Source organism: Sapajus apella, unplaced genomic scaffold (assembly GCF_009761245.1).
Source record: "Sapajus apella isolate SASKATOON/1434 unplaced genomic scaffold, GSC_monkey_1.0 scaffold8, whole genome shotgun sequence".
Taxonomy (NCBI): Eukaryota; Metazoa; Chordata; class Mammalia; order Primates; family Cebidae; genus Sapajus; species Sapajus apella.
In genome coordinates this window covers 1,158,081-1,181,690 of record NW_022436948.1, presented here as the reverse complement: position 1 = coordinate 1,181,690, position 23,610 = coordinate 1,158,081, and the positions used below count along the sequence as shown (strand labels likewise).

At 58.2% G+C, this 23,610-nt stretch overlaps 1 protein-coding gene and 1 long non-coding RNA gene across 3 annotated transcripts in view; one reads left to right on the top strand and one right to left on the bottom strand.

Annotated features, from left to right (window-relative positions):
- Positions 1 to 23,610, bottom strand: part of SLC19A1 (solute carrier family 19 member 1) — a 45,875-nt gene that overhangs the window by 20,256 nt on the left and 2,009 nt on the right. The window contains exons 1-2 of one of the 2 annotated variants that reach the window (XM_032276713.1): positions 4,305 to 4,391; positions 282 to 515 (exon numbers count right to left, since the gene is read on the bottom strand). In XM_032276713.1, the coding sequence (XP_032132604.1) occupies positions 282 to 470 (189 nt within the window). In that variant the 5' untranslated portion in view covers positions 471 to 515; positions 4,305 to 4,391. Of the gene's footprint in view, positions 1 to 281; positions 516 to 4,304; positions 4,392 to 23,610 lie in introns of those variants that run through there. The other variant, XM_032276712.1, reaches the window with a different exon arrangement.
- LOC116550733 lies at positions 18,742 to 20,200 on the top strand. Its single transcript, XR_004268557.1, has 2 exons — positions 18,742 to 19,093; positions 19,528 to 20,200. It is a non-coding gene; the product is annotated as an uncharacterized LOC116550733 (long non-coding RNA).

The window sequence follows — 23,610 nt, the reverse complement described above, 5'->3', positions numbered from 1 at the left end:
TCATGTGCCCAGCCTGGCAGGCGGGGTGGGGCAGGCTCCCTCTCTGCGGGACACAGCATCACTTTTTATGTAGCCTGGTTACTAAGCTCCTCTACCCGACAGTGCCCGCTGTGGGGAGTGAGACCCCAGCCAGGCTCCCTCTGGGACCACTATCAGCTGAGACGGCCACTCACCCACTCCAGCCTCAGAGCTCACGCCTCCAACAGGAGAAGCACCCCGCCCCCGAAGCTGCTCCCTGCCCACCCACCACTGGCCGCCCCCATGCCCCCGCGCCCACATGCCTGCTCCCGAGTGAAGTTCTTGTCCGGCCCCAGTAGGTAGGGTGTGATGAAGCTCTCTCCGGGCCGGATCTGTGCCATGAAGCCATAGAAGCAGAGGTAGCACACCAGGCGCCGCCAGGACCGGAGCTCGAGGTCAGGCCCAGGCTCCACGGGCACCTGCTTCTCCACCGCTGGGCTGGAGGGCACCATCCTGCTCAGGCCACGTGCAGCCCCGGAGGGGTTGAAGGTGACGCTCTGTGTGGAAGGAGAGTGGAGTCAGGGGAGGTTGAGAAAATGCCCTGCAGGCCTCCCACCCCAAGGAACGAGGCCCAGTGCAGGCTCCTCGCCACTCAGGACCAAACACCACGCTGGAGACGAACACACACCCCAGATCCGTCCTCACCCTGCAGCACCAACCTGGGAGCTACCCCAGCCTGAGCTGCTCCAGAGTGCCCCAGGCCAGGCTGTCACCACCGCTAGGGTCTCTGAGGCTGATCGAAGTCTCCAGCCACAAGGGGCAATTTAAATGCCAATCAAAACCAAGTTAATTAACTGCTGACTTATTGTATTAACTAACAAAATTTAAATTTCAGGGCTTGAGGCCACAACAGATGCATAGCACTGCTGGGCAGCACGTGTGCCTGTGGCGGGCGGGCACATCTCACCCCACAGGCCGGAGGGCAGCCCACATACCTGCTTCTCTAACGGCACCCACGTGGCCTGGGGAGGGCACAGGCAGGGACAGATGCTGCTAGAGACCAGGGACACACCTGGTCACACCCCGGGCGGGTGGCAACAGGTACAAGCCTCAGGTCCCCTTTAGCCTGGGGTCTGATCCTGCACATGAGCATGGGGAACATGGCCCCCCCATGCCCCAGAGGAGGGAGTACAGTTAAGCCCACAGTAAGGAAAGGGCAGAGGGAGAAGCAGGTGTCCTCGAGGGGCTGAGGGCACCCAGGGGTGAAACACCCATGGGAGGGGGGAGGCCCAGCCCCTGAGCCCAGGGACCTGGCATTCCTGGAGGCAGGTTACCCTAGACAGAAGCAGCTGGCCGGAGCCATGAGTGGACCCAACACATTCCAGATGGAGCATCCAGACCGTGGGCCTTCATCCAGGAGGCAACATGCATCCAGCTGACGCCCCCGCCCCACGTGGCAGGGCCCAGCCAGCACTCCACCCCACACGGCGAGGGCACATGTCAGAGCAGCCACAAGAGGGCGTGCCTCCCACCTGAGTTCCCACAAGCACCTGCTTGGCAAAGCCAGCAAACCCGAGTCCTGGCTGGGGTCTCCACGGGAATGCTGGGCCGGCCCTCCCAGCAGGGCGGCCATGGGCACAGGGGAGCACCAGGGCCATGCAATTCGGAACTCCCTGCTCCTCAACCTGGGGCCAAGGGGCGCCCATCCTGGACAAAGGCTGCCAGCCTGTCCCAAGAGGACCTTTACTCCTACATCCCATAGGGCCGGTCCCGTGACCCACTCACACCAGGAGGAGGCAGAAACACCAGGGAGAGCAGGCGTCAGACAGTGCCAGACGTCCAGGCTCCCCAACGCCACCACCACCTTCACTTCCACTTGAGACCCGGGGTTCTAAAACCCTGTCCCTCCCATCAGCACGAGGCCCTCTCCAGTGCCCTCAGGGTGGGACACAGTCCTGGACCTCCTCCAGGAACTCCTCCTGCTGAGAGTTCCACCTGCAGGGGCACCCAGGGTGAAGCAGGGGGCAGGCAGCCTCTGGCTGTGGTGAGGGCTGCGTCAGGCCAACCACGAAGGGCAGATGGTGCCTGCTTCTGTCTGAACCAAGGGACCCAGGGATGCCAGGCCTGCTCCACTCTGGCACAGGCGTCCTTCCTGTGTATTGCCCACAGTTCCACAGAACTGATAAAGACCCCAGAAACCTTGAAGTCAGGCCTGGGGCTGCCCACTGAAGCACCAACAGGCCGGTGATGGCACAGCGGTGAGGTGGGCCAGAGCAGGTGCCTGGGCTCTTCCCAGGAGCTCCGGCTGCCATGTAGGAACAGGGGCCAGAAGTCCTGGGTCTTATTTGAAATCCATTTTTAATGGCAGCCACTAATAGAAAAAATGCGGAATACCACAGACCCAAAGAAACTCACTAAAAGCACACAGCAGGTTGCAACCCCAGGGCAGGTTGGCCTCAAGCCCTGTTTACTCTGCAGCCTGTAGGAGAAAAGGCCAGGGCAGTCCCTCCCCAGCCACAGCCCGGGCTGCGGCCTGAGGATCAAAGACAGCTGGAGTTTCAGCCAGCAAGGAGGAGCTGCTGGTCTTAACAGTCAGCCTCTGCTGCCAGCATACTGGCCGGCCTTACGTGCGGTGAAAATAGCCCACCGACAGGCACTCAGCTAGCAAGGCCAAGACTCACGTCATCATAGAAATCCAGCCCCAAGCCAGGGGAAGCCTAGACACCAAGTATCCAGCCCCATCCCATACCACTTGAGGCCTCTTCACGGCAACTGAAGGAGGTCCCCAGCCAGACAGGAGGGCCACAGGGAAACAGGGAGAATCCCTGCCTTCAGGAGAAGGTTCTAACAGACCCGCTGTCCCCAGTGACCACCCTGCCCAGGTTCTGTCCTTCCAAGCATGTGAGAAGGCTGGAGATTCGCAATCAAAACAAAGGCAAAAGCCACCTATCATTCTGTGTTTAAACCAGCTCCTACTCTGGAAGGCTAACCAGGAATGTTTGTTATGTTTTTAGAATGCCTGCTCGTTAAAGAAAGGAAAAAGAAGAAGACAGAAGGAGGAGGAGGAGGAGGAAGAAGAAGAAAATGAAGAAGAAGAAGAAAGAAGAAGAAGAAAGAAAGAAGAAAGAAGGAAGAAGGAAGAAGGAAGAAGAAGAAGAAAGCATTGTACACCCTACCAACCCCGCTGAGATGACCAAGCTCAGGGTTCCTAAGAACATAATTAGACCCTCTGGCGGTCACTGCTGCAGGCCCAACACCCCAAGAGCACAGTGTCTCATCTTTGTCCAGCACAGATAACTCGAATATCTGGAACTATAAAAATACACCAAAGCCCCTTCAGAAGGAAAGCCATTAGCAATTGCAGCAAGCAGTGCACAGGCGGCACCCAGGTGAAGGCGGCGAGATGCAGCCTGGCTCCCCAGCCTGGCTCCGGCAGGCAGGTGCACTGGGCCAGAGGGGCCTGCGCTCTGCTGACTGAATCTGTGCTGGATCCTCAGGCCTCCTTAGGGAGAGGCCACCTCTTGACAGGGCGGCCAGCAGGCGCCTTCCAGGGCTCTGGATGCTTCTGCATTTCAGGGCCAGCTTAAATTTCAGCCTGTGTCTTGAGGGCAGGCAGGCCAGACTCCCCAGGACAAGCGTTTAGGATGGACAGGACTCTCGGGGATGGGTTTCCTGCCGCAGAGGTGCTGGAAGGACCCGCTCAGGAAAGGCTCCCACAGCGGCTGTCCAGGCGCTGAGAGCCTCGGGTTCGCTCCACTCCGCTGGATCCGTGCCCACAGGTGTTCCAAGGGAAAGCTGCACCCACGACGCTTCTGGCATAGGAGACAATGGGCCTGGAGGGGTGCCAGGGGCCCGCCCCGCGCGTGGCTGGCAGGGTTCTCCCGCCGGCTGGCCCGTCCCGAAACAGCACGTGCCTGAGCTCCAGCGCCGGATCCACGCGTTCCTCCAGACCCGGGGGTGGAACTCGGCGCCCCCGGATGACGCGGAGGGCAGGCTGGGGGCGGGATTCGCCACCCATGAGCCGACTGGGCGGAAAGTTAGCGGCGCGAAACCCGCTGCACTCGGGCAGGCGCCCGGCACGCAGCCCGCGGGGACCCGGCTCCGAGCCCCGCACCCTCCCCGGAGCCCCCGACCCCAGACTGCAGCCCCCAAGCCCCGCACCCTCCCCGGAGCCCCCGACCCCAGACTGCAGCCCCCGAGCCCCGCACCCTCCCCGGAGCCCCGCAGAGACTAGCCCGCGGCTCGCTCCCAGCGCAGGGCCCCCCGGCACCCCGCAGCCCCCCGCGGTCACCTCAGGGCCCCGCAGCCCCCGACACGCGGCCCCGCGGCCCCGCGCCCACAAGTACCTGCGGCTTGGCGAGCGGCGGCCTGGGGCTCCGGGGACCCCGCGCAGGCGGACTCCGGGCCTACAGCGCCCACAGGGCGGCTCGGCGCGCGGCGGCGGGAGGGGCGGGGCCCCGCTGAACGCGCCCTGGGGGCGGGGCCAGGCAGGCGCCGGGCCGGAGCGAACCCACGGCGCGGGCACGCGCGTCCCGGAGCCGGCATCCCCGCGCTTCCCACGCCCCGGTCCCGGCCCGCGCCGGAGTCTGCCGCCCGCTCCCCGCCCGGGTCACGCGGCCCCTCGTGCGGCCACCCCGCCCCCTGCGCCGCCCCCTGTCCCCGATCGCCGCTCGGGCCCCACCCGCGTGGGCGCCAGCATCCCGGGGCGCCATGTGCGGAGGTGTAGGTCCCGCCGCGAGCGCTCCGCCTTCCCTCTCCCCACCCCCAGCCCCTCCTTACCCCCACTCCCGACCCACCTCCCGAGGAGGCCTGGAGCGTTTTCCTTTTGGCGCCCTTACGCACCTGCATTCCCGGCGGGCCGCAAGCCGGATCCGGGACGCCGGCCTGGCCCACGCGCCCTCAGGGGTGGCCCCGGGCATCCTTCGTGGGACTCCATCAGGGACACGCACAGTCCCGAACCCGGCGCCCCCAGGACCCCCGCTGCCCGCCCTCCTGCCTGACCGTGACCCTCACTGGCTGGTACCAAGGAGCAAGCAGGATCCAGGACGGGGCCCGGGGCCACCAGCAGGGAGAGCCGTGGGAGACCCGCGCCGGCCTCGCAGGTGGGGACGGCGGCGCAGTCGTACTCAGGAAGCGGGGCCTGTGCAGGACACGGTGGGGGGGAGGGCACAGGGTCACTCTGCCCTGGACATTATCCAGGGCCTGGCTATGGGGAGGGAGGCAAAGCCGAGGGCTGTGGGGCGCCCCACGGCCAAGGAGGTGCTTGGAAGTCAGCAGCACAGAACAGAAAGGGGTGGCCACCATTGGATCCACAGCCCAAGGCCACGGGTACATGGTGAGTGGTGGGCCTCCGGCAGCAGCCCCTCGAATGCACCCCTTCCCCAGTGTAGACGGCACAGATGTACGCAGTCCGAGACCTGTCTCTCCTGCCCACCAGCCCCTGCCCAGGACCCCCGGAAGCCGGCACAGGACTAAATGGCTCCCTGCCCAAGGCCCCAGCCTGGCCCGATTTTGGGAGTCCTGTATGTAGTAAGCCACACGAACAAATTTCTAAGGAACTTAAAAAGGATTTTAAGTTGGTTCAAAAGCGGGGATCTGGGGCAGCTTGCAGAATTTAAGGGAGCACTGCAGGACGGGGCGTCTTGCCTGGAGGGACCCCTGCTTCGTGGGAGCCCCCCAGCTCTCTCTCCAGTACTGCCCTTTTCCACCGGTGGGCAGAGCCTGGCCCTGCTGGAAGAGAGGAGGGTCATTGCCAAGGAGGAGGGGCCCTTCCTCCCCTCCAGGCAGAGAGGAGACGGCTCCACGCACAAAACAGGCCAGGAAGCTGAGGGGAAGCAGGGATGAACAGCAGCAGGGCTCCCAGCCGGCTTCCCACAGAAGGATGGCTCCCACCCCCTTCCTACCTGGAGACAGGAAGGCAGGGAGCCACAGCCCCAAGGGGACCCCGCAGAGACCAGTCCCTCACCTGTCTCTCCAGCCAAGTGGAGCCCAGTGAATCCGCCCCTGCCTGCGAGAGGGGCCTGCCTAAGCTGCCCTCTGGTCCCCTTCGAGGCAGGGGTACCGCGAGTCCCAGCTACACGAGGGCCCCAGTTTCCTGTAGGAGCTGGTGCGGGTGGGGAGGTGAGGCCTGGCCACCAGCAGCACCTGGCAGTTGTAATCTGGAGGCAGCTGCTCTGAGGGAAGAGCCGGAGACTCCCGAAGACCTTACAGAAACCTCCATGAGGCCTGGGGACACCAGGGCATGGGGTTTGGGAGGGCTCCACCCAAAACAGAGACTTACAAAAGCAGGTGGCTTGGGAATGACCCTGGCATCTGGGAAGGAACCCTGTGGTTGGGGCCTCTCAAGCCGCCCGCAGTCCCAGTTCTGCGTTCCATCATCTGTCAGATAGTTACGTGCCTGAGCATCAGGGGTGGGGAGAGCTGGTCGGTGGGTGAAGCCCTGGACTGGAGGGGTCAGCAGGGGCCCAGCAGCGCGGATCTCGGCCCTCCAGCCTGTAGGCTCCAGCCATATATGCCCACAGTGATTTCTGGGGCCTACAGGCCACAGAGACCCCGTCCCCTCCTGGAGGGCATCAGGTGCGTTCTGCAGCCCACCCCACAGCAGTGCCCCAGCCCCAGCTCCTGGGCCCACACCCACCAGCAGAGCCTGAGCACCCGCAGATAAATCTCGGCCAGAGAATGAGGACCTTACCCACCCACTGCCACCTGAGACCAGCCTGCCAGTGTCCTCTGCCTTGGCTAGAGAAACACAGTGCTGTCCCTGTGGTTAAGGTCCCCTGTCAGCATCAGGAAGGCAGTGGCATTCACACAGCCTCTTCCCTCAGCTGGTGCTGTGTGGCTGCTGTGGCTCTGGAAGCAAGGCTTGGACCAAACGCTAACGCATGGATACACATGTACACAGACACACAGGTCCACGCAGATGCACACAGACGTGCACACAGATGCACACAGACACACAGTTCCACACACGTGCACACAGACACACAGGTCCATGTAGATGCACACAGACACATAGGTCCACATACATGCACACTGACACATACAGATGCACACACACACAGGTCCACACAGATGCACACAGATGTGCACACAGATGCTCACAGACACACAGGTCCACACACATGCACACAGACACACAGGTCCACATACATGCACACTGACACATACAGATGCACACACACACAGGTGCACGCAGATGCACACAGACGTGCACACAGATGCACACAGACACACAGGTCCACACACGTGCACATAGACACACAGGTCCATGTAGATGCACACAGACACACAGGTCCACATACATGCACACTGACACATACAGATGCACACACACACAGGTCCACGCAGATGCACACAGATGTGCACACAGACACACAGGTCCACACACATGCACATAGACACACAGTTCCACATACATGCACACAGACACATACAGATGCACACACACAGGTCCACTCAGATTCACACTGATGTGCACACAGACACATGCACACACGTGCAGAGATGCACAGATACGCACACACACAGGTGCACATGGATAAATGCACACACGTGCAGACACACGTACAGATGCACACAGACACACAGATCCATGCGGACACAGGCACACATGCAGAGATGCACAAAGATGCACACACACACAGGTGCACATGACGAATGCACACGTGCAGACACAGATCCATGCAGATGTGCAAAGACATGTACACAGACACATGTACAGAGATGCACACAGATGCACGCACACACAATGATATGGTTTGAATTCTTTGTCCCCTCCAAATCTCATGTTGGACTGCGGGGCCTGTTGGGAGGGGTTGGATCATGAGGGCAGGTCCCTCATGAATGGGCTTAGCACCATCCCCTTGGTGATGAGTGAGTTCTTGTTCAGTTAGTTCACTTGAGAGCTGGTTGTTTGAGTCTCGGACCTCCGCCTTCCCTTCCTTCCTCCCACTCTTACTCTGTGATGTTGGCTCCCCATCGCCTTCCACCATGAGTGGAAGCATCCTGACGCCTCACCAGGAGCAGATGCTGGCACCATGTTTCCTGTACAGCTTGCAGGACCGTGAGCCAATTAAACCTCTTTTCTTTATAATACCCAATCTCTTTATTCTTTACAGCAACACAAAAACAGCTCTCCTGCCACACACACGTACAGACACCAGGAGGACATATGCACAGGTACAGAGACACACATATAGAGACACACACATGCTCACATACACACGGCACCCCATGTGCAGGAAGATGGGAGTGGGCCGGCATGCCCCGCCCTGCACACTGCCTCTCAGCCACAGTTTTCCTGCCATGCTTCCAGGCGGCACCACCTGACCAAGGCACATCTGTGTCCCCCAGCCTTCCCTTGCTGAATGGCAGGTGCTTTTGCTGTCTGGACCAACTTGGTAGAGGTGCAGTCCACCCTGGTAAATGCCTTGCCTCACTTGCTGGCCAGTGGGTCTCTGCTGCAGCTGTCTCTCTCTCCACCCCTTCCCGTTGGCCTTTGCCTCCCATTTCCCCCAGCTGACCTCCAAACACTGCCAGTGGCCAGGAGTGGCCCACCACAAGGGCCTAGGGGCCGAAAGGTCTGGAGGAGGGGGACTGATGTGGATGCCCCTCCGCCGGGCCTCCCACCGCCAGCCATGGCCCAGGCCACAGCTGCCACCCCCATCCTCTTGGAGGGTGAGCTGGCCACCATCCTCCACGCCTTCTCTGTGAAGCTGGAGCCCTGTGGCAGCTGAGCAGAGAAGCAAAGCTGAGAGGAAGAAGTGCTGCCCTGTCCTGGGTGAGACCCTCACAGCCTGCCAGTAGTGGGGCTAACCCGGACCTGTGCCTGCCCCACCCCTTCCCTGGAAGTGTGTCCCACCTGGTCCTCTGGGAGTGGAGTGGAATCCCCAGCCCCACTGGGGCACCGGACAGCGGCCCCAGCAGGCCCAGCAGCAGAACACTGGGTCCCGATCCCCTCACGTCTCCCTGCAGCCAGACTTTCACAAAATCATGCTTAAATAGCCCATCTTACCAGGGAAAGGAGGAGGCTTGAACCTCTTTGAAATTACAAGGCGGTTGTTTAGAATCATGTCATCTAACAAGAGAGTGTTCAAAAAACATTAACCAGTGGGAATCTGGCCAGTGCACAGTGGAATTGGAACCCTCGCCTGCCTGGTCCTCATTTCCAGAACTTGGAGGTGATCACCAACCCTCGTGCCCACAGGCGGAGTGACGGCTGGCTACAGGAACGTCCTGGGGTTGGAGGAGGTTTGCCTTGAGCCCACAAGCGCCGGCGTGGATCTTGGTTGCAAGCAGCTGATTGAGAAACCTCTACGGGGTGCTGCCCTCAGTGGTGAGAGACCAGGTGAAGAAAAGGTAGACACAGTGGTGGGAAGGAAGGGCAGAGTCTCTATTCACAGATGACATGGTCGTCAGCGCAGAAAATCCTAACAGGTTTATCAAAAATACTAGACATAATTAGGGAATTTAGCAAGGTCATGAGATACCAAGTCTATATACAAAAATAATTGGAAGACAAAATTTGAAAAACAGCATTTACAATGCCACTGAAAATCAGAAAATACCTGAGAATTCATTTAACAAAAAATGTGCAAGTTCTCTATACTGAAAGCTGCAAAACATTGCTGAGAGAAATTAATGGGTAGCTAAACAAATGGAGGAGACATACCTTGTTTATGGATTGTGCAAACCAAAAATAAAATTCTAAGCCCCAGCCCTCTGAACAGAGTACTTCTGTGGGCAAGCGTATCGGCGAGACCAGCTCCCAATATATCAACGTGGGTTTAAGATCTTTCAAAGTGATTGAGTGGCTGGTGAAAAAGAGAGACAGGAAAAGTTTTCCTTAAAGCTGGGCCCAGGGGAGACACCACATAAAGCTGCCCTGTGGACGTCTGACATTCCCCTGAAAACCTCAGTGTTTATTGTGCTCTTTCAATAGGGGAGGGGAAGCGAGGTTATGCAAAGTTTCAGTATAATTATTCAAAAAGAATACATTTGCAAAAACTGGTGCACAAAAATCCCAACATGGTATTATAAAAGCAGAACAATGTAAAGGTAACTTTCTGTGTGTCAGCAAAGAAACTGTATACCTTAGTAAGATTGTAGGTTAAACATCAATTTAGGATTATCAGCAAGAACATAATATAGAGGAACATATTGGGGAACAGGAGCTGACGCAGGACAACCAGCTTGACCACAAACATTGCAAGAGGAGGGGGCCTCCAGGCAAGCCTGAAGGAGCGGTGGGAGAAGAAAGACTTTTACATCCTATCTCCACCACAGAGACAGATGCCCCTCATGCGTCCGTTTATAGGCTCTCCATAAGGGTGGCATCCCCTTTCCAGGGCCCTAATCAATATGCCTTTCCTGGGAAAGGAATCCGGGTAATGAGCCTCTCCATTACCCGTCCGTCTATTACACGCTGTCATCCCTCTCCGGCAGTCAAGCTGGGTGGTTAGTCCCTTTCACAGAGTTCCTGTTTCTACCAGAACAGGTCAGCAGAGCGAAAGTCACAAGTCACAGCTCAGCATTTCACATTATCCTTCATTTTCTCACGTATAATCAATACAGTAAGTAACAAGCATCAGAAAGCACATAACTCATTTCGGGGAAACCAACTTCTAAGATAATTTACAGGTTAAAAATCAACAACAATTTCTTGTTATTTCAGGTAGCTTGGGTTTTGCCAATTCTTCCAGGAGCTTGGGGTGCTCAGTCACCACAGAGGGGTCCAGAGTATTCCCAGCACAAATATGTTTCAAAGTTAACCTGAAAAACTGGTTCAGGCCACGAGGGGAAGGGAGGGATGGACACGCCTCATGATCCCCGATCCCCTTTTGGAACTCAGGGAAAGCTAACTAGCTTTCAACCTCAAGGCAGAACTTAAGTATGATAAGAAACATTTACCATCTAGTCCCTGAAGGCTGCAACCCGGAGGCAGCTGCTGATGAACCTTTGATCTCCACAACGCCTTATTTTAACCAGACATTCCTTTCTATTGATAATAACCCTTTCAACCAATTGCCAATCAGGAAAATTTTAACTTTACCTATAACCTGGAAGCCAGCCCTGCCAGGTTATCCCACCTTTCCAGACTAAGCCAGTGTATATCTTACATGTATGCGATGGATGTGTTGTGTTTCTTAAATGCATGAAACCAGGCTGGGCCCCGGTCCCCTTGGGCACATGTTCTCAGGATCTTCTGAGGGCTGTGCCAAGGGCCACCAGTCACTCATATTTGGCTCAGCGTAAATCTCTTCTTATATTTTACATAGTTTGACTCTTTTCCTGGACAATTGGAAGGCTCATTATTAAGGTGAAAATTCTCCCCAAATTGATCCATAGATTCAGTGCAATCCAATCAAAATCTCACAGGCTTATTTTTTAGAAATTGAGATGTTGATTCAAAATCAAGAAGGAAGGCCGGGTGCGGTGGCTTACGCCTGTAATCCCAGCACTTTGGGAAGCCGAGATGGGCAGATCACGAGGTCAAGAGATTGAGACCAGCCTGGCCAACATGGTAAAACCCCATCTCTACTAAAAACACAAAAATTAGCTGGGCGTAGTGGTACGAGCCTGTGGTCCCAGTTACTCAGGAGGCTGAGGCAGGAGAATCGCCTGAACTTCGGAAGCGGAGGTTGCAGCGAGCCGAGATCCTGCCACTGCACTCCAGCCTGGGTGACAGAGTGAGACTCTGAAAAAAAAAAATGAGATGGAAAGTAAAAGATTTATAATAGCCAAAACAACTGTGACTAAGAGTGATGTTGGGAGCTCGGAGATGTGGAGACCAAGGGAAGCAAGTGGAGTTCAGCACAGAAGCACCCACACAGACAACAGATTTCCAGCAAGGGCATCCACTGAATCCAGTTGAGAAAGGGTGGTCTCTGGATCACATAGTTCAAGAACAGCTGGATATCCACAGGGAAAGATGAACATCAGACTTTATCACGTCCCTTTCACAAACACTAATTTAAGATGGCTGATAGACCCAAATGAAAAGGTAACACTGTCAAACTTGTGACCTGTGTCCAGTGACACAGGAAGTAAAAAAAACGTCAGGCAACAGCTGGGAGGAAATATTCATATTCCTTGTACCTGATACAGGACTTGAATCCAGACACCTAAGTGACTCTTACAACTGAGTAATAAGAAGATATCAGCCCACTTCTTAAAGTACACAAAAGAGGCTGGGCACCGTGACTCACACCTATAATCCCAGCACTTTGGGAGGCTGAGGCAGGTGGATCACTTGAGGTCAGGAGTTCAGGACCAGCCTGGCCAACATGGTGAAACCCCATCAGTACTAAAAATACAAAAATTAGCTTGGTGTGGTGGCGGGTGCCTGTAGTCCCAGCTACTCAGGAGGCTGAGGCAGGAGAATTACTTGAACCTGGGAGGTGGAGGTTGCAGTGAGCTGAGATTGTGCCATGGTGCTCAAACCTGGGTGGCAGAGTAAGACGCTGTCTCAAAATAAAAATAAATAAATAAATAAATATATATGTGCAAAAGATTTGAATACTTAAGAAAGATATACAAACAACTAAGAAGATGTGAAAACACACGTAATATGATAAATATCATATTCCTTTGTCATCAAGGCCTGAGGTACCAAACCACTCCCACTATAAACGCTAAAATTTAAGAAGCTGACAATACTAAGTGTTGGCAAGGCTGTAGAGCAATACATGGGGATGTGAAAAGTCAAAAACACTTTGGAAAACAGAGGGGCAGTTTCCCGTGGAGTTTAGCATGTGTCTGCTGTATGAGCCACAGCTCCACTCTTGGGCATCTGCTGACGAGATATGAATGCATGAGCCCACAAAAGCCCATGCACAGGGGTTGTACCCTGTTCTCATGTAACTGCTAAAAACTGGCAACAACCCAAATATCCATTATGGGATGAAGGATAAACACATAGCATTTCCACATAACAGGGACTACTCAGACTAAAAGGAAAGAACAACTGAGTGAGTCTCAGCACCCTTGTGCCGGGGGCCAGAGTTCAGCCTGAGTAAGTCCATCTGTGGGGGAGGCAGGAGAGCAGGTGCCCGTGCTGGAGGCTCCGGGTCAGTGGAATTGTTCTGTGTCTGATGGGTGTAGAGGTTAATGGTTGTGGTCATTTGTCAGACATGTTTAACAAATACTTCTAATGGGTGCATTAAAAGTAATTTATGGCATGTGAATTGCACCTCAATAAAATCGATTTTTAAAAGCCTGCACTGCTGGAAGTGGGTGAAAGGCCTGGAAGCAGGTCGAATGCTCCAAGCCCTACGTCTCTCTTGGGAGACAATCGAGGCCCCAGCTGGTCACAAGGGAGAACCCGGAACAGCCTCAGCCTCGGGAGAAAAGGGCAGTGATGTGGTGGGGGAGGGGCGGGGGATAAGTGGTGGGTGGTGGGTGGTGAGGAGGGGGACAGGTGGTGGGTGGTGAGGGGCAGAGGACAAGTGGTGGGGGAGAAGCAGGGAAACAGTGGGTGAGTGGGGGGGAGGGGACAGGTGGGGGAAGGGGCAGAGGACAGGTGGGGGAGGAGCAGGGGGACAGGTGGTGGGTGGTTGTGAGAGGGACAGGTGATGGGCGATGGGGAGGGGGACAGGTGGTGGGGGAGAAGCAGGGGAACAGGTGGTGAGTGGTGAGGAGGGGACAGGTGGGGGAGTGGATGGTGAGGAGGAGGACAGCTGGGTACACACTCTGGCTCTTGGTTGCAGGTGAGGTGCAGGTTTAGTGTGTTCAGGCCACATAGGTCTCCATGTGACCTCCTTCACATCTTGTCCCCACAGAGACCCCTAATCTCTGCCCCTTCTCAGCCCCAGGGGCAGCCCTCCCAGACTGCAGAGCCCCAAACTCTCTGGCATCTTGTGAGCTGTCTCTTCACAGCCCCAGGCTGGGGCATACAGATGTTGCAGAATTGGCAGAAACAGGACAGTGGGGGTCAGCGTGGGGTGCACCCACCCCTCTCCAGGCCCTCCCGGGCTCCTGTGCATCCTGCCCCTGCCTACCCGGCCCAGGTGAGCAGCTCCTCCTGGTCTCTGACACACGCCATGCACCGCCCTGGTTGCCTCCATGGTTTGGAGTGTTTCCCTCCTGGGGAGGCGCCTCCCACACCCTGAAGCCCTCTGCTCCCCCCAGGGTCACATGAGACTGTCCCCAGGTGGCAGCTGGTGGTTTTCTCTGGCACCCCCACAGACGCCTCAGGCCCCCGCATGCCAGACCCATGGAGACAGGATCTTCTGCACTCTTCTTCCCGTGGGCACCTGCCGCCCCGTCCACACATGAACGGTTCCAGGTGTAAAGGCTGGCTCTTCTAGCTGGAATTTCCTTGACTACACTGTCTTATTTAGATCCGGAGCGGGATTAGTGAAATAAACAGGCAGGTTTGGGCAGGACGGAGATCAGGTCTCCCAGCCAAGGGGAGGCCACAGCCGGTGCTCCATCTGCCTGGGGCTTCAGGGTTCAGGGGCACAGGGTACAGCACCTGCTGGGAGGCTGCTCAGAGGCTGGGAGGCTGCTCAGAAGCTGGGCCTGCACGCCCAGCTTCTGTGGTGTTGCTGCACACAGGTTTCGTCTCTTCTTCTGAATGTTTCCGTATGCATGTGGATGATTGGCATTCCCTCTCAATATCCACACGCAGTGGTGCAGGGGCATGCAGTCTGGAGTCGCCTCTCCTCCTCTGCTTTCCCCCCAACCTCCCTTCCTTCCCCCCCACCACCTCCGCCCCCTCCTCTGCCTTCCTCCCCCTTCCACTGCCTTTCCCGCCCCTTCCCTCCCGCATCCTGCCTCCCCCAGCCCTCCCCCATTCTCCTTCCCCCGCACCTGTTGCCTCTCCCACCTTCCCCTCATGTTTCTCCCTCTCCTCTCCTGGTCTCCACAGTCCCAGCTGCACCTGCGTTGGGCACCCTTTCTGGGTCCCAGCACCCGACGTTCATTTTATTTCTTGGTTACATTGGCCAGCGCACTCTCTGTTCCTGTTATTTTCTTTTAAGGAACTACCTTTTGGATCTAAAAAGTCAAGTTTCAGTTGCTTTCCAAGCAATTATTTCTGCTTTTCTCATTAGTTTTTCATTCCCCGGTTGGTTTTGTTGTTCCTTTTCTGTTCTAGTTTCTGAGTTCACTGCTGTGTTCCTTTGATTTGATAAATAAAAGTAGGCGTGATAAATCATTTAGTAATTCATTCCTCTCGGCGGCGGCTTTGACCAGGCCTGTGGGCGCGTCCCCACGCTTGCCGTCAGCCTCTACCTAGGACATGATTTTTGCCTGATTTCCTTTTAGACTCAGGACTCATTTGAGGGATGATTAAAACGTTTCCAGTGGCCAGATGTTGTTGTGTTTGTTGGTTTCGTTAATATGTCGTTTTATAAAGTTAAGGTCAAAGAATGTGGCCTGAGCAGCTTTTCATTTGTGAAATTGTTTTGAGCTTCAACGTGTGGCTTGGTTTTGGGTTACGTTTTAAACTTGCTCCTGGGCTTTCGAAAAAAAATGCATCTTCTCTATGCACGATGTGTTTCACATGAAAAATAAAATCTAAATAAATTGCAGACATTGGGATTTCGGCCTTATAGCCTCATTCATGCATTTTCTGGGGTACCTGTCAAGTCTGCCAGAGCCAAGGTCCCCTCCGTGACTGCGGTTCGTGCCTCCTGTGTGTTCACAATGTCTGCTTTACATCCACGCTTCAGGGCAGTGTGGAGATGGACCCATTCCCTGCATGTTCTGCTGCCACGCTGGCCGGAGACCCTCGGCTTCCTGCACGTCAGGTGCGTCCCTCAGAGCAGCGGTGGAGTTTGCTTCTCTACAAAAGGTGTCTGCCCCAAGTGCCTGACCCACGGTCCTCGCCGCTCCATGAGGCTGGCTGTGTGGGGGGACTGACAGTATCCCCAAGAGGTGACAGTGATGACCCCAGGGAGCGGGCCTGGGCACCCCTGGACCAGAGAGACCTGCCACGCGCCAAGGGAGAGGCTGGGCTGCTGGGGCCGCGTCTGTGTCCACCCAGGGCAGCAGCCTCCTGACCTCAGGACATCCCTCCCTGCCTGAGCAGCGGCGATCAGGCTGGTCCAGCTCTCACGAGCCCCCAGGAGAAGAGCAGAACTCCCCTCCTGTCTGCTCCAGGGAGGCCCACAGGCTGTGCCACCAGCCGGCAGTGTGCACACTGGTGGCTATTTGGTCAGGGAGCCCCAGGGAGAGCCCTAGGGAGAGCCGATGGGGAGAACCACACCCACCTGCAGCCTCAGCCAGTCCAGGACTGGCAGCTCTCGAGGGTACAGAGACGCCCTGTTCCTGCCCAGGCCCAGGTGTCGGGACCACGTGGAGGAAGGACAAGTGCGTGCTATAATCCAAAGTCACCTGCAGAGCAGACGGCCTCTCAACCAGAACAGGGCACCCGGGTCAGCCCCAGCCCCAGCAGGGAGAGGCCGGGCCCAGCAGAGTGGGGCGGGTCTCAGCAGAGAGAGGCAGGTCCCAGTGGAGTGCGGAGGTCTCAGCCAGGCCCTGGGTGTGGTCCTGGACCCCTAATACAGGGCCACTAGTCCTACCTGACACGGTTTCGTGGTCTGTGGGCTGGCCGGCCCTTCCACCCTGTCCCTGCATTTGTGCGGATAGGGAGACAGTGCACAAAACACACAATGGCTGTGTGCTAAAATCCACAGTCACCAGCAGAGCGGACGGCCTCTCGCCCAGAACAGGACACCCATGGCAGCGCCAGCCCCAGCTCTCCCTGGGGCCCCCTGTGCTCACTTTTACACAAGACCTCACACAATGGAAGCTCTTCCTCCTGGCAAATCGCAGGGGGCAGACTCCTCACGTTTAAGGTGCCTGTGCTCACAGCACCGTGAGCTTCCACTATCTCGCTCGCCTGGAGGACTCAGCACCAATGCTGAGAAGAAATAAGAGTCTGCTCCCATCCCACCCCAGCCCTGTGCCTTCCCACCCCAGCAAGCAGGTGGCCAGGCGCAGGGCTGGGGTGGGACAGAAGCAGGTGGCCAGGCGCAGGGCTGGGGTGGGATGGGAGCAGGTGGCCAGGTGCAGGGCTGGGGTGGGATGGGAGCAGGTGGCTAGGCGCAGGCCTGGGGCAGGATGGGAACGGGGCCCTGCTGGAGGCTGGGGCGGGAGGGCTGGGGCCTCTGCAGCCGTGGGTGCTGTTTATAATCAGGGCTGGGGCTGGGTCCTGCGCTGGAGGCTCTACTGGTCCTGCCAGGTGCGGTGGCCCGCACATCCCTCCCACCGGCCTGTGGGGAGGGGCCGCCGACCTTTAGGATCTGTGCGAGGGTCATGGTGGACATGACCCTTGGACATGGCATCAAGGACATGACCGACATCCTCCAGGCCACATCCTCCAGCCCACGAGGGTTTCCTAGAATAAAGTCCAGAGGGCCCCGGGGGCGGGGGCAGCTCAACCCAGCCCATCACAGCCCCAGGCCTTGCTGCTATTTTGTTTTGTTTTGTTTTGTTTTGTGGTAAAAGAGACATAGAACGTACCACGTTAACCATTTTTACCCGCACACATCAATGGCACTAAGGACATTCACAGTGTTGTGCGGCTGTCACCCCCATCTGCCCAGGACACACTCACCCCCTACCCCCGTACCTCCATCCCACTTTCTGGGCGGAGTTTGGCGCTGTGGGGCCTCTAAGCGGAAGCACGGACAGGGGGCGTCCTCTGTGCCTGGCCAGGCGCGCTGAGCATAGGGCAGGGCGGCGGGAACTTCCTTCCAGGCTGGCGGTACTCCCTAGGAACCTCTCCACATTTGATTTTTCATCCATTCATGGTTGCACATTTGGGACATTCTGCTTGGCTGTGGTGACTGAAGCTGCTGCGCTGTCATTTTTACTATTATTGTTATGACAAGTTGTCAAGTGAACCTTCCTCTTAGTATTTGGATTCCCCCTTTTTTTTGAGACGGAGTTTTGCTTTTGTTGCCCAGGCAGGCTGGAGTGCAATGGTGTGACCTCGGCTCACTGCATCCTCTGCCTACTGGGTTCAAGCGATTCTCCTGCCTCAGTCTCCCGACTAGCTGGAATTACAGGCGCCCACCACCACACCCAGCTAATTTTGTGTTTTTAGTAGAGACGGGGGTTTCTCCATGTTGGTCAGGCTGGACGCGAACTCCCGACCTCAGGTGATCCGCCCGCCCGCCCGCCTTGGCCTCCCAAAGTGTTGGGATTACAGGCTGAGCCTCGGCGCCCGGCCGGGCCGTGTTTTTCCCATTGTATTTGCTTTTAACTGTCGAGATTCACCGAATCCCAGCAGCGGGCCCTGTTCGCTGCTTCAGTAGCGAGGCCTCGCAGTCTCCGCAGAAGCAGCCCCTGCGAAGACATCAGGACCTCAGGTCCGTTTCCTGGGTTGATGTTTCCAGAACCCGCGCCCTGTTACAGGAGCGCCTCTGGGTCACGCGTGGGGCCGCCCCGTCTGCGCCCTGGATGCCTCGGTTTCCGCAGCGCCAGGCTGCTGGGACCGCAGCGCGGGGACTGGCCACCAGGGGGCGAGCGGCGCCCGCAGCCTCGCAGTGCCGGGGCGGTGCCGGGGGCGGTGCCGGGGCGGGACAAGGGGCGGGGCCGGGGGCGGGGCAGGGACGGCGCGGCGGGGGGTGCGGGGGGTGCGGGGTGCGGGGCGGGGCCGCGTGGGGGCACAGGGGGCGGCGCGGTTTGCAGGGAGCCGGGGCGGTGGGGGGGGCAGTGGGAACGGGGCGGGGGGCGGGGGCGGTGCGGAGTGGGGGTTACATGGGCGGTGGCGGGGGCGGAGGCTGTGGGGGGTCAGGGGGAAAGGGGGGGCGGGCTTGCGCGGCGGCGTCCGGGGCTCAGGGGCTGCAGCAGACCCACCGTCCTGGCCTGTGAAGCCCGCGCGGCCGTGGGACGATGGAGGGTGGCGGCCCGCGTGGGCAGCGCCTGAGGCTGGCGCGGGGCCTGGGACCGAAGCCTCCAGGTCAGGGTGTGCCCCACGCGGACGGCGGGCGCTGGCAGAAAGTGACTCATGCAGAGTTTCACGCGAGCCGAGGGGCCCAGCGAGTCAGCACCCACCGCTTTCCGCGCCGCCATGTGGGTCCTGGAGGTGCCGGGAGAGGGTCTCGGACCTTGAAGCTGGATCCACCACGCGGTGCCCGGGGGCCCGTGAGTGACATCACCGCGACGCTGCGCCTGGACCGAGGTCTGCACGCCCCGAATGGCCACGGACAGTCGCTCCCATCAGGTTTCCAGGAAGACCTCCCTACCCAGCTCTGGGTGGCCCTGACCTGACCTGGGCTTTGCCTGGGGCCCTCAGAGCTGACCGCAGACAGTGTGAGGCAGGGAGGAGGGTGACCCGCCTGGGTCTCCAGCCAGACAGGACCACTGAGGCTAGAGGGCCGGCCTGCTGTGGTCAGCCACTGCGTCCCCAGGGCCACACAGGGCAAGGCCATTCCAGGCCACTGTGGCCCAGCCCCCACCTGAGCCTGGGAGCTGGATGCTGGTGCAGTCTCAGGCGGGGGTTCGCGTCCCACCTCCCATCAGTCCTGGCTTGGGTTGTTGGGGGACAGATGGGAGGAGCATGTGGCAGTGGGGCCAGGGAGCACTCTGGCACTTCCACTCTCCTCCTGTATGCAGAATCCCCACACCCGGGACCACCTCTGAAGGCTGAGATCATAGGTCAAAGCCAAGAACAGAAGCTGGGGTGGGGCACACAGCTGAAAAGAGGGGCCTGAGCATCCAGGCGGCCACCAGCAGGGGCCCCTTCAGGCCACAACGATGCTCCCGTCGGGGTCCCCGGAAGAGGGTGGCTACAGCCACCTGGGGGATGACTCCAGCAGAAGTCCTCTCAGTCTGCGGTCCGGGAAGACCCAAGACTCCTAAGCTGGGCACATCAACATCTCCACCTCAGCCAAAGACAGAAAGACCAGGCCCACCCAAGACTGCAAGCTCCGGCCTGGGGCAGCAGGGCCTGTGACGGCTGAGGGTGGACTGAGCCAGGCCTGACCATCAGCAGCTCGTCCCCCACCTCGGGTCCCCACCAGCACCCCGCTGTGGCCTTGGGTTTTTGATGCTTCCAACTTTTAAAGAGAAGGTTGAAATCTGTAATTCTTATGTGAAACCCTGTTTTTCTTAACTAATTAAAGACTTAGAATTAGCTAGTTAAAATTAATTAAAATTGATTAAATTTGTGCTAATTAAAACTAACTGAATTCTTCTCAAAACACCGTGCAGACTAAACTAGCCAGAGACGCACCTGTCTGCAGCTGTGGCTCCAGGCGGCGGGTGGCGGGGCCAGGGACGGGGCAGAGCTGCGGCAGATGGGGTGACAGAAAAGGACGGTGTCCAGGGCTCTGTGGCTGATCTGAGTTTCTGTTGCACCAAAGTATTTTAAATGTTCTCCCACTTCCCCTGTGAGATCTTGGATGGAGAGAATCGGGTGGAGGGTGTGTGGGAGACCTATGCCCAGGGCTTCCTGGGGGCCCTGCACTGCAGCCGGCCTGCATGCGTCTCCTGGGATGGTGCCTCAGGCACCTGGCTGCTCCGAGAGGCCTCTGGACACAACATGGCCTTCCCTGGACCCAGCCCTGGCCTGGTCGCTGCCCTGGTGCCGGAGCTGGGCACCAGCCACCGCCTCCCCATGTGTCAGCTCCTTGTACGATGGTGCCCGCTGCGTGGAGCCACCCAGGACTCAGGAATAATGGAGCTGGAGGCTGCACCTTGGGACTTCTGGAGCCCTGGCAGCAGGGAGGGATGTGGGGTAGAGAACCTGAGGCCAGTGCACTGGGGCTCAGAGAGCACGCCTGGGGGATGGGTCTTCCCTATCAGTGGAGCCAGACCTTGGCCTCGTGACACCTTGGAGTCCCTGGCACATTCTCCTGTGGCTTCTCTTTCGCTCTGGGTGAACCAGGTGCTGGCCTGCGCCCTGTGGCCCCCACCTGGCCCTGAGCCCTGGGCCCTGCACACCTTGCTGGTAGTCTCTGACAGAGACGGGTGGGCCTGAGGCTGCTGGGGCATGATGCTCTGACGGAAGCATGCCGCCCCAGCAGCAGCCCTGGAGCAGTTTGTGGCCAGAGCAGAGACCGAGGGCTGAGGGTTTGTGTGGTCACCAGGACTGGGGTGCAGGGCCCCAAAACAAGGCCACTCACTGCCCAGAATTGGGCAGAGGGGATACTCCGGAGCCTCCACCCTCCACCCCCACTCCGAAAGTGTGCCTCCCTGGGCCCCTGTTCTGGGCTTTGGTGACCCTTGGGGATGGTAGTGAGGAGCTTGTCCTGGCTCAGGCAGAGCCCTCTGCTGAACTAACAGCACCAATGCAGCCCAGGTGGCCGTGGATGGGAAAGTGGGGTGTGGGGGTGGCCGTGTCCTCAGCACTCGGACCTGAGCACAGGGCAGGGTGATGGGGAGTGTCCGTGTGATGCCCACACTTGCCTCCCACGTCTCTGAAGGATGGGAATCATTCCTGTTTGAACATGAGCTCCATTCCTTGGAGGGCATGACAGTGTGGCTATCTATTTGGGGGCATTTTTAGGGTTGTGCCATCAAAGGCAACCTGTGCCAAGTGGCTCTGTATTCAGACAGCTGTGGCCCTGTCTCCCAACCTGGTCCTGGTGGTTGAAACGTCGTGTGCTGGTGAGAGACTGGAGGCGGGCTCTGAAAGCCCTTCAGGACCAAGGGTCTCCTGGACTGCGCAGGGCTGGCGAAGACCGAGCCAGACAAGCGCACGGTGCCCGGCATCTGCGGCAACAGACTGAGACCCCCAAACCTGGGCGGGCCACAGCTGGCTGGACCTCAGCTGGGCTCAGACGTGCTGGCTCTGCAGCCTGGCCCCAGGGTGTGGGCCTGCAGCTCTGGCTGCTGAGAAATCCTGAGCGAGCCCTCCAACCTTTGAAGGGGGAAGGGTTCGCCACATTATCACTGCAGTGGGACCCCCTGAGAACCCGAGAAGGTAGTGATGCCACAGAAGGGGTGCTGGCCAGCGAGGCCTGGGGGTCCTCCCTGGGATGCAGCAGGCTTGGTGCTGTGACCAGGCTGCAGAGGCTGCTGCTGCTTCTGTGCATGCGGCCAGCGTGACGAGGTCAGCTCCAAAACTAAACGTGTGGGAAGTTAGCTTTTGGTCTGAGTGAGGGCAGGCATGGGGAGGGAGGGAGCTGCTGCAGGAGCTCCGCGGCCGGGCATCTGAGTCCGGCCAGGCCTGTTCCCCGGGCAGCACGGAGCACGGCTGCCTGGTTGCTTAGAACAAGATGGAGCTGTGTTCACATTTCTCAGCACACAGGAAGACAAATTTCAGTTAAATTGAATTTTCACGTGGAAGTCAGTAATTACATAAGTTTGGGGATATCAGTGGCAGAAATCACAAACAAAAAGGCGGGTAGACACGCTTGCATCCAGCCGAAGAACATCTTCAAGTCAAAAAGCACCACAGAGAACTGCCAGCCCCTCAGCCGTGTGCGAACGGTGCAACGTGGAGGCAGGGTGAGCGTTCCGGTCCCAGGCCCATCAGGGCGTCGCCAGCGCCTGTGTGTTTAGGTGGGTGAGGTGTCGCCATGTGCCGAGGTGGAGATGAACACACATGCTCAGGACGGCTGGGATGCAGGCGAGTCCCCCCATGGGGCCAACAGCAGGACTGGGGTGCTGCAGAGACCACAGGAATGCGGTGTCCCCAGGCTCCAACTTACAAAGATTTGCTGAGATTCACCTATTTTTTTCCAGTTGTTTTTCGGTCTTTATTTTATGGAGGCCCCTGCAGGTACTTGCAGATTCTGATTTCCAGCTCTGTCCAGGTAGCGTCCCGCCAAACGTGGAGCCGGTGCGTGCCGATGGACCTCCTGACGTGGGGCCACGCCTGCGCGCCAAGCGTTTCTCTCACCTCTTGGAGGTGGCTCTTCATCGGCACACGTGGATCCCAGAGCTTTCGTGTTCCTCAGCAGCAGCGGTGAAGAACTAATCACTCAAACGCGCGTCACTCCCTCGCACACACGGCATTTTTAAGGAAATTGCCAGACATGGAGTTTGCTGCCAAAATGGCCCCAGGTGTGACATGTAGATTTATTTTCACTGTAACGTCCAGTTCTGGTGATGATGGGGCAGACAGCCCTCTGCGTGGGCAGCAGGCACAGCTGAACCTCAGGCAACAGGCCACAGCCCCAGGCAGAGGACCATGTGTGAACAGGCCGCCCACAGGGCCTGAACGCTGGAAATGCAGCTTGATCTCTGGGATGCAGGGCTTTACACCTCCCGCTCCCAGAATATAGAAACTGGCTCGTGCCAGGTGTGGCCAGACGTGGGCACAGGGGAGTCCTAGGGTGGCTCGTGGAGCACAAACTGTGCAGCCTTCGGCCCAGCCCTGAGAGGTGGGGATGCCAGGGCCGGGCAAGTCCTCTCCAGGCTCCAGCCCCCAAGGACCCCTCCCACAGCCACACAGGGCACACACTAGGAAGTGACCACGGCTTGTGTCCATCACCTGGGGAGGGTCAGGCAGAGCACACCGGGTGCCCACCATAGCACCCATAGTAGCTAAACCGCCCCACAGCAAGGGTGGTCTTGGAGACGCCATGTGGGAATGGGACATAGCGCTAGCACCCCAGTTGGAAGTGAAATCAAAGTCCAAACGAAATGACACACACTCCTCCAGAACAGCAGGGAAGAGACCAGGCCAGCAGGGACAGCTGTTCATGGCGGGGGAGGGGAGCGGAAGTTGGAGCTGAGAATGAGGATTCG